Source organism: Berghia stephanieae, chromosome 9 (genome assembly GCF_034508935.2).
Source record: "Berghia stephanieae isolate SIO BIC M18660-M18661 chromosome 9, UCSD_Bste_1.3, whole genome shotgun sequence".
NCBI classification, from domain to species: Eukaryota; Metazoa; Mollusca; class Gastropoda; order Nudibranchia; family Aeolidiidae; genus Berghia; species Berghia stephanieae.
The window spans coordinates 4994988-5006148 of NC_088368.1; the positions used below are offsets into that span (position 1 = coordinate 4994988).

Consider the following 11161-nt stretch of genomic DNA (forward strand, 5'->3'; position numbering starts at 1 on the left):
ATGACGCCTATTAGGCGATATTACAATTTTTCGGACAAAGACAACGCTGTTAACAGCCAGGTACTCATTTTACACCTGAGTACGGTGAGAGAATGTGAATAAAGAGCCTTCTCCAAGGACTCAACTATGCGCCGAGCGCGAGGCTCGAACCCAGGACCTTCCGATCCGATAGCAAGTGTCATACCATTAGATCACATAGCCGCACAATATTATAATATTATTAACCGAGGCGAAATGAAAATATAGAGACGTGAAACAAAATAAGGGATCTGTTTGTATGCGGGTGCTCGCTGTCAAGTCGGTAAACATGGCATCTGAGAATGGATGGGATGTGTTGAAAGAAAATAATCACAAATTTCTGCCCGCTATATCAATCCTACTTCACTTCCAATAACTTTGAATCAAGATCTCCAAAAATTAATATCAAATACATTTATAAACAACAACTGAAGAGCTGATTTCAACAACACCAAGAAACAGCCAAAAGCTTCTGCACTTTAAGAACACATGTTGGCCTTCAAAGATAAGAACACTTAGAGAGAGAAGAGAAAGAGATAGATAGATAGATAGATAGAGAAAGAAAGAGAGAGAGAGAGAGAGAGAGAGAGAGAGAGAGAGAGAGAGAGAGATAGAGAGAGAGAAGGAGAGTGAGAGAAGAGAAAGAAAGAAAGAGAGAGAGAGAGAGAGAGAGAGAGAGAGAGAGAGAGAGAGAGAGAGAGAGAGAGAAATAGAGAGGAGATGTGTAGACACACACACACACACACACAGAGAGAGAGAGAGAAAGAGAGAGATAGAGAGAGAGAAGGAGAGTGAGAGAAGAGAAAGAAAGAGAGAGAGAGAGAGAGAGAGAGAAATAGAGAGGAGATGTGTAGACACACACACACACACACACACACACAGAGAGAGAGAGAGAGAGAGAGAGAGAGAGAGAGAGAGAGAGAGAGAGATTATAACGAACAAAGAAAAACAACTACAGACAAACCGAGCAAAAAAAAAAAAAAAAAAAAAAAAAAAGACAGAAAGACCAAAATTAAAAGGGGGAAAAAAGAAGAAAAATAAAATTCAACAAATCTCAATTAATGCAATTCCTGTAATCCTCGTCTATTGTCATTTCATATAGATAATTATAAATAGACAAATTTAAATGATAACAGCTGGACATGAAATAACAAGTCTGACATATGTATGGAATAATGAACCTGCCTCAAGGTTACAGATCTGTATTCTGACTAAACATCTGTTTAAAATTATTTGGCTGTAAAATTTTCAACTTTCGAAGTGCCAGTTGTGACTTAATATTTAGGAAGGGAAAAATACGAACAGAAAACACACATGCTCGAACACACACACACGCACACACAAACACACACACACACACACACACACACAGGGTCACGCGCGAGAAAAAAAAAGAAAAAAAAAAGACAGAAAGAAAGACCAAAAATAAAAATGGAGAAAAGAGGAGAGAAAAAATATTTAACAAATCTCAAAAACAAAATAAAATATTAATGCAATTCATGTTATCCTTGTCTATGCTTGTCATTTCAAATAGATGATTATAAATAGACAAATTTAAATGAAAACAGCTAGGCCTGAAATAACAAGTCTGACAAAAGAATGGAATAATGAACCTGCCTCAAGGTTACAGATCTGTATTCTGGCAAAACGTCCGTTTAAAATTATTTGGCTGTAAAAGTTTCCCCCATCATATTATGATTGCCTCACCGTTACGGTCTTTGCTTCGTACCTGAAAGGTACCGAGTTCAATTACATCACCCGTCGCTGCGCTGTGTGACCTTGAACAAGTCACCTCACCCTAGCTCAAATTTGTGACACTGCACTGCGGCTGACGCCTTGGTTATTTCAGCCTTCTCTTGAAATTAACCCTAGAGACAAATTCCCTGAATGTGATGAATAAAGGAAATTTTATTTTATTTGCATTAATAGGCTAGCATGGATCTAACCTTAACTTGTCCATCTTAACGGTCTTTGCTTCCTACCCGAAAGGTATCGAGTTCGATCACCCGCCGCTGCGCTGTGTGGCCTTGAGCAAGTCACCTCGCTTTAGCTCAATTTGCGGCAATGCACTGCGGCTGACGGCTGGGTTATTCCAGTCTTCCCTTGGAATAGACCCTAGAGACAAACTGGGATGAATAACGGGGTTTTTAAAAAATAACGGTAGTTCGCTGAAAAATAATCGAATCAACTATTATAATATATGTTATTCTGATTATTATGATTATATTAACGGCAAATTTCATGAACTATTCTTATGGTCTCCATACATAATTTATTGGGAGTTTCTATATCCTTTCTTTAAAAAATGTAGCCTTGTGGAGAATATTGTGCTTATTTGAGTCAATTAAAAAAACTTATACGGCGCACAACTCTACTGAAGGATTTAAGAATTAGAAATGTATTTTTTAAAGATAGATAAACCGATAACTTGATTTCCTTTTATAATTTAAAGTCAGTTTGCAAGATCGTTGAATCAAACAGATATCATGAAATACGTACCGACGACACTAACACTCTCAAAATCAACCAATTTCGACACTGTAAAAAGTTGTCAGTTTGGCGTCTTTTGCATTCGAAATAATGTATTCACTTAATATAAATGTTGCTGCTCGAAGCTCGAAGAAAGAAATAATAATGTGAAATTGAATGTAAGCTTCAATTTAATTAAAAAACAGATCAAATGAACATTTCGGGTTTCCCCTTTATCAACAAAACAGGATGAATGAAACACCACAGATGAATGAGATAATATGGTAGTGGCGTAGTTAAGATGAATAAACAAAACATTGGTTGGCAGGAAATAGCATGCTCCTTTGTAAGGAAGCACGAATTAAAATAGAATACTAGATATTTCTAAAAGGTGCGCAATTAATTAAGTGAAAAGAGGGGAGGCGGGGAGGAACTGTGTAATGCAGTTCAGAAAGTGAAATATAAAAACGTGTAGACTGTTGTTGGAAGATAAATACACTGGAATTGAAAATAAATACAAAAGATAATAAATAAGGGATGTCGGTATAAGTATAAATCATTAGTGACAGCAGCAGGAAGTCATCTGTGGTGTTTCATTCATACTGTTTTGTTGATAAAGGGGAAACCCGAAACGTTCATTTGATCTGTTTTTGTAATTAAATTGAAGCTTACATTCAATTTCACTTTATTATTTATTTGTATTCACTTATTTACTTTAAGGATTTCCGATCTACACTAAGTTTTCAACAGTTTTCATCTATTTATGACATAAAATATTATTTTTGCCCCTTTGATGCTTTCAATGTGATGGTTTCGGGTGGATAATACCCAGGTTTAACTTATGACCAAACCCTCAACTCTATCTGTCCAGTATAAACATCAATACAGAAATTCCTGAGTGAGGAGCTGTCCGATTGGCTTCTTTCAGCAAATCGTGGCATTCATAATGATATTATTCACTAGATCACATTAAGGTATTCGGATGTACAGAAATTTTAAATAAATTTCACCGATTAACAACATCAACTAGTATTACTGCTAATATTACTGTCGTTTTTATGCCATCGATGTGATAATTATTGCCCTGGCAAATATTTAGTTAAACGTTATCGGCAAACTGTCAATGGTAGCGATATATATTCATGTTTTCCTCCAACCTATTCATCGATCACATGCATTTTTGCTGTACAACGATTGGAGTTTTCTCAGTGTATCTAAACACGCTGCTTTGTTTATGAACGTTGTAAACATACCCATGTATCATGCTGAGCAAAATGACCAATTGTAACGTTGGTCATTCTTAAAATGTGATCACTTTTCACTATGTGGGTCATTTTGAGCACACATTGCAATGTGACCAATGAACTCGAGCACATGGAAATGTAATATAGATCGTACCCCTTGTATCTGTCTAGCTTCTAACCCGAACAAACCAAAAATAGACATATTATTATGATGGAATACTTGATACTGTTCGCGTCTGCTTCAGATTTTCATTTGACCTCAGGATTAAAGTGGTCAAGACACCCATTTTCTTTCATGTAAGTTAGATCAGTGTTTATTACTTAGTTTTGAAATATGGGCAAACTCTCAACTTTACCAATCAACAATCAAAACATGATCACCAGAGTACTGTACTACTGTACTGTAAGGTAAGTTCTCGATCCCAGGATCGAGGAGACATTCCGAAAGCTCCTACATCCCCAGTATTCATTCAATTTGTATTTCCACCGTTGATCTTTTGTCAGGCGTTTATTTATTCAATTTGTCGTCATATAGAAGCATTTTAAAAACTCTAGAACAAACCTTGATAGATTTGTGAAAGTTTAAATTTTCCTCGGCCGCCATTTTGATTTGTGAAGTATTGACAAGTAGTGCAAAGCAGTCCGTTTTTTTCTATTAGGTTAGCTCGAGATCGGATGATTTTTTTAAATTAGGGTTAGCCATAAGTCTTTGCAAAGGTGCTAGGGTGTTTGTTTTTCCTATTACTATTAGGGTTAGTTAAAGGTACTAGGATTTATTTTTTCTTCGGGTTAGTTGAGGGAATATTATTTGAGTTGTTTCCCGTTGTAGGAGCTTTCGGAAAGCCTCCACAGGATCGTCTTTCAACTCAGCTCACGTCTGCTACTTCAGGTTTAATTTCGCAGTTGATTTTCTTACCACAACCTGTTTTCACACACGGACAATTGTACGTTGCTGTGTCACGGGTCAGGGGCTATAGTGGCTTACACTTCATGTTGGGCCACACAGAAAAATCAACAGAGGATGTACCAAGTTAAACAGACAACGTTGTTTACCGATCTGCACTCATTAAATGATGGTGGGTACAATATCGAATGAAAATAGTTCTTTCCCGGCGAAATTGCGGGCTTTTTACTTGTTTAAAAAATGATATTGAAAAGGAAAAAAAAACCCCCAGAAATCAGGCTAATCGTACAGAAATATTTTAAAAATAATTAGAAGATCTATGTGAACAGCCGGTTCATTTCTCTGTTATTTCGGGATGACTCTGACGCTACAATTGTATTGTATTGTGTTGTATTGTATTGCTGTAATCCGAGTTTTATTATATCTAATAAATATTAATATTTGAGTTCAGTTTAACATTTCTACTGACCAGGTTGAATAAGTAGAATAAATGAAATAATTAGTTTTTTTTAACGTTATCCGCTTCAATCCAATAAAATACCACTTTGATAGAGTTAAGTATTGTTAATTGCTCAACAATAAGATATATTATTATAACTATTACTACTACAAAATAACTTACCCTTTTATATAGCGCAATATCCACTAAACATCATCATCATCATCATCATCATCATCATCATCATCATCATCATCATCATCATCATCATCATCAATATCATCATCATCATCAACATCATCATAACCATCATCAGCATCATCATCATCATCATTATTATTATTATTATTATTATTATTATTATTATTATTATTATTATTATTAGACGTCTATTATTATTATTATTATTATTATTATTATTATTATTATTATTATTATTATTATTATTATTATTATTATTGTTGTTATCATTATTATTATTATTATTATTATTATTATTATTATTATTATTATTATTATATTATTATTATTATTGAATTGAACATTTTTACAGACGCGGACGAACGAGAACCTGGTATTGTCATCAAGAGAAAACCCTCTCCCGTAAGTTAAGACAATACGATTCAATAGTCTGATGTCACGCAGCCCGGCAACGGCGGCCATCTTGGTTCTAAACAAAGAAAATCATTACTTTTTATTTCTCATGCTGGATAGAACTTTTCATATGCCTTGTGATCAGAATATGTAAAAGTCAAAACTTGAGCAAATTTATGGGTTTTTTCCCCCTCTGGATACCCTTTTGTACTCGCCGGAGAAATATTTCACACGGGCGTCCGCCATTGTTCCGATAGTTTAGAGCCAGTGTTACTAAGTTACCATGCGTCATTAGGAAGGAAGTGAAGTTACGACTATTGAAGAGTATTTGTACAGAAATAAAGACCAACAACCTGACGTTAAATGAGATCAGTCACGCCGGTTGTGGTAAGACGGCTGATGCAGGCTCGTGGATATTTATTGTAACGTCAATGTTTCCTAGATCTTCACCTTCAGTTTTATCAGAATGTTTGCATTCCAAATTATCAGTCAAATCTTTTCCCAACGTCTCTGGCACAAAAACAAACAAACCACAAACAACCAAACTTAACACAGCCATCACAAGGAAGGAGACGCGTATGACGTCAGTTGTTAACACCAAATATGGAGATAAAATCCCTCCGATCCCGCCCAAGAATTGCATCCAACCTACAGCAGCTGTTCTGACGACTGTAGGAAACAACTCATTGGTGCATATGATAATGATAAAATAACCGATATCGCAACAAATTCTTGTTACGACGATAGAGACCAACACGCCGATTGTCTTTACACTTCCAGTGGAAAAGAAATCTAAGGCAACGAAGATAAAAATGGAGATTGCCTGGACCAAATGTATAGCAATCCCCGTTGGTTTCCTTCCAATCAAGTTTGGGACTAAAGAGGCGATCACATTAGCCGGCAATTCTGTGATGTAGACAATGATGTTGTTTATGTAGATATCTCCTGGCAATGCAGCAAGCCCAAAACTAGTTGCGAAATAAATTAGACGCGACAGAAATGAGGAAAAGCCTAAAATAAAACTATAAACAAGAGCACTTTTTCTAAAGATACTGATAAAGTTTACGAAATTGCTGTTTCTATTTTTGCGAGTTTCTTCGTTTATTATCGGAAGTCTCAATCTAACTAAATTAGCCTTCTCCACTTTATTCAATTTGGCAATTCTGAAAACAGCTTTCATGGCTTTTGCGTCTTTATCGTGAACTATCAACCATCGAAGACTTTCAGGACATTTCAAAACAGGCAGAATGATGATACTTGAAAGTACTCCGTTAAAAATGTGAATTTCTTTCCAGTTTTTGAAGAAGAAAGCACTGACAGAGAATATAAAACAGCCCAGACACCATATTGGCAAACTAGTCATGACAGTTCGCCATTTTGGAGTGGCAAATTCTGTCATGTATACAATCGAGGTGTTGAACACCATTCCAGTAGAAAGGCCCAGAAAAAAGCGGATAGCTGCAAACATTTCCCATGATGACGAGGCTACCGAGAGAAGGGAAAGCACAGAATGAACCAATCCCATGATGCATAATATATATTTTCTTCCATAAATATCGCTCAAATAACCTGACAATAACGTCCCTATTGTCACCCCCACCATTTGCAGGGAAATAATCAATGACGATTTCCAAGCCTGATCACAAATCAGTCCAAATTCGGTAACAATCGTAGAGGATTCTGGGTGGAATTCGACACGCCCACATTCTGAAAATCCTCCACACGATTGGTTGAATCCGTCACTGTCATCCGATGGCGGTCCATTCTGCTCCTCGCGCTTCCCAAAGTTTCCCACTTCCTCGTTGTTTTTGCTCTTGATATTTTCAATACCGAATGTTGTGTTGTCTAAACATCGCCATCCGGGGTTGTAGCCTCCAAACGCCATGAATACGGTGCTGGAAGCACATGCTAAATACGTCAATGAAACACATCCTGTCAAAAGAGTTTGGAAAAGGCCACACCCTCCTAGCTGACGAAAAAGCGAGTCGGTATTCATTGTGCCTGAAAATTAAAAGAAAAAAGTATAAATTATAAATCATATATATATATATATATATATATATATATATATATATATATATATATATATATATATATATATATATATATACATGTGTGTGTATGTTGTGCGCGCCTGACGTATTGTATAAGAACGATGTTATGTGTTTTATTTAGAACAATAGAAACAGGATGAATAGGTGACAAAAACTAAAATCCAAACCTCTATAATATTTGAATTCTAAAATCACAAACATATATTTTGGTTCACCCCGACATAATACCATTTTGGGGCGATAAGTCAAGTATATGATTATTTATTATATCATCTATGGCATTCACACTTTTTATAATTCTGTAAAAGTCGGTAATTGGTGCGCCGCTTTATCGGATCATCCGCTTAAATGGAAAGACGTGTGTGTGACAGAATATTTACGATATGAATGTTATTGATTAATCTGAGCGCATGCTGGTTAAATAGAAGAATACCAGAGCCTCGCTCAGTAAAAGTTTTCAGGTTAATTTTCTTTTCCAAGTAAAAAAATGTGAATTTTATCATTAAATTAAAGAAGAATGGAGTCATCCAGTGGCTTCAAAAACGCAACAACAGCAAAGTTGGTTAATTGACAACAATTGCATTGAGCCTATATCACCCATTCCCTGTAAAATAAGTATATACTTTAGCCAATTACCAGTCTTGGTGAGCAACAAACGATTACACGAGTGAGAGAGAGAAACTAAATAGGCAAATATTGGTTTTCTTTTGACGAGGCATTCCGCGTTGATTATAAATGTATGGGTTATTGTGTAACATGATTCGAGTTTAACGTAGCGAAGACTGGAAAATAAAACTTACAAACAAAAATTAGTATCCTCTGTATTTCTATATTATAATATAGCCACTTCAAATGATATGTGTAGTCTTGATAAGTTGTTTCATTGGAGGCCACAGGCGAAATCGGGAATTTGTAACACCTGCTTTAGGGGAACGATTTGAAGGTAACGGTGCTGTTCCGATTGAGTGGCTTGCACTGTATTGTGACGTACAACTTTGACGATTATTTCATTTTTACGACTGTCAGTCATCACGCTAACAGATGGGCATGGCGGGAGAGTTATAAAATGTGATCCATCGCATTAAATTGATAATTTATCGGGAATTTTAAAATAAAGAAAAATAAATTTCAAATAACAAAAATATGCTCGAAGAATAAAAATTATAAGATTTTTGAACTCCTAAGCTTGTAATTTCGAACGAGTTTCAAATGCCGCATTGTGACCCTGGCAGCGCTTTTTGGAAACGAGTTCGAATCTTCAAACGAGGATGTCAAGAATCTTATTTATCACCACATTCTTCAAACGACCTGAAATACTATATTTGTTCTTACCAAAATATAGTGTACCTATTCTTCTTTTTACAATGATTAATTCTCGAAATCAAAGATTTGACATTAAAAAGTTATCATTGTGGTCAGGATAACTTTACGTACCAAATTCTATTTTTAGTAAACTCGCATGCGGCAGAAAATAAATTTTTATCCATTGAACTCCAACGTTTATCATAATTTTTTTAAAAAAAAAAGGATAATAAGGTGACGTCCGGACATTTTAAAATCCCCCCCAATCAGCTGCAATACCCTGTGACGCACACATACTGAAAGAATTCAGATAGCCTTCCACATCTCCGTTCGGAGAACGTAGAAAGCCTGATGGTTATTTTAAATCAACGTGTACACATTTTAATGTCCGATAACCCCTTTTGAAAGGGACTCGTTGTTGTTATTGAAATACTTTCAAACTAAGGCAAAATATTGTCCATTATAAGAATGTTAAATTAAGCCCATAATTGTTCTGGGTTATCAAATATACTGATATGTGATCGACCCTCTCAAAATTGTATTAAACCTGAATCAACGTGTACACATTATGCAGGTCTAACATTAGTAACTACCCCAATTATGGGCCGAGTTTAACATTGTTGTAATGGACAATATTTTGCGTCATTTTTTTTTTAGATTTCCATTACAACAATGAGCCCATTAGGAGTGGGTAATCAGACCTGAAAACAATTGCACGTCGACAGGAATGAATCAGGTCCCGAAATGTAATTTAGGATTAACATGACAGGAAATACGAACTTTGAATTATTTTTTAAAATTTGCAATGCAATTAATATAATGTATTCTCTACCAAAGCACTACATTCTAAGACAAGATGATAACACTCTACGCAACAATGCGATGGTTTACAATTTCAATCTCAAGAACAAAGAAACAAAGAGGTCAAGGACAGCAATAGTTATAACACTAAGACGGGACATCAGACATGTTGGCCAACAGTTAAAATCAATTCAAGGTCATGGAACAATCCGACAATGTGCAAAAGAACGACGGACATGGAAATTGTCACCTCAACAATAATCAAAAGTAGAAAGCGATGAGGGCTGCTTGAAGCCTTGGATCGTAATAATACAAACGAAATAGTGATAATGGAGAGGATTGAGATGAGAACAATATAGACAATGGACGTTTCGGGTACAAACTCTTCGTCGATCGTGAAGATACAAAGGAAAGAGTGATAGTGGAGAGGATTAGGATGGGAACAATTCAGACAATGGACATCTTCGTCGATGAAGGGTTTGTACCCGAAACGTCCATTATCTGTATTGTTCCCATCCGAAGCCTCTCCATAAACAGTAATCAAAGCAGCCCAGAAGGAAAAGTATATCGACCATAAGCTCTACATTAACTGACGAAGATTACTGGGTAATGTACATGGTGCTGCTCGAAGCTCGAAGAAATAAATAACAATGTGAAATTGAATGTAAGCTTCAATTTAATATACGAAATAAAGATAAATTGACGTTTCGGGTTTCCCCTTTATCAACAAAACAGGATGAATGAAACACTACAGACGAATGAGATAATGTGGTAGTGGCGTTGTTAAGATGAATAAACAAAAACAGAAAAATAGGTTTTTGTTTATTCATCTTAACAACGCTACTACCACATTATCTCATTCGTCGATAGTGTTTCATTCATCCTGTTTTGTTGATAAATGGGAAACCCGAAACGTTTATTTTATCTGTTTCGTATTGAAGCTTACATTCGATTTCACATTGTTATTTATATCGGACGAAGAGACACGAACACCTATGTTCATGTTCGAGGCAAACATTCCATTTTCAGCACTAAGTTCATCCCGAGATAAAACCGCTTCAGAAAATGGATCACATAAAATATCTAAAATCCATTCTCACACGTAAGCACAACTAATCACCTCTGCTTATTGAAAAAGGTCTCAAAACAGTAGCCAGACATCAACAGTAATTGAAATACATACTATTGTCGACTGACAACTCAAAATTACATAATATTAATATTGATAAAGATCTAAATATGATTAAAGCCACACTTTTCATGTGACCTGAACTTTCTGCCAATGACAATCGTTCTATTTTTATTTCAATAACAAACCCCCGTCTGTAGTGAGAAC

General features: G+C 35.7%; 1 protein-coding gene across 1 annotated transcript; it reads right to left on the reverse strand.

Annotated features, from left to right (window-relative positions):
• Nucleotides 1-5689: 5689 nt before the first annotated feature.
• Nucleotides 5690-11079, reverse strand: LOC144979285 (uncharacterized). Its single transcript, XM_078925905.1, has 2 exons — nucleotides 10946-11079; nucleotides 5690-7669 (listed from the first exon to the last, which is right to left on the reverse strand). The coding sequence occupies exon 2, from the start codon at nucleotides 7662-7664 to the stop codon at nucleotides 6042-6044; it is 1623 nt and encodes a 540-aa protein (XP_078782031.1). The 5' UTR covers nucleotides 7665-7669; nucleotides 10946-11079; the 3' UTR covers nucleotides 5690-6041.
• Nucleotides 11080-11161: the final 82 nt, after the last annotated feature.

Excerpts from the sequence above, each read along its gene's own strand:
- LOC144979285 (XM_078925905.1), bottom strand. The coding sequence starts at position 7,664 with ATGAATACCGACTCGCTTTTTCGTCAGCTAGGAGGGTGTGGCCTTTTC.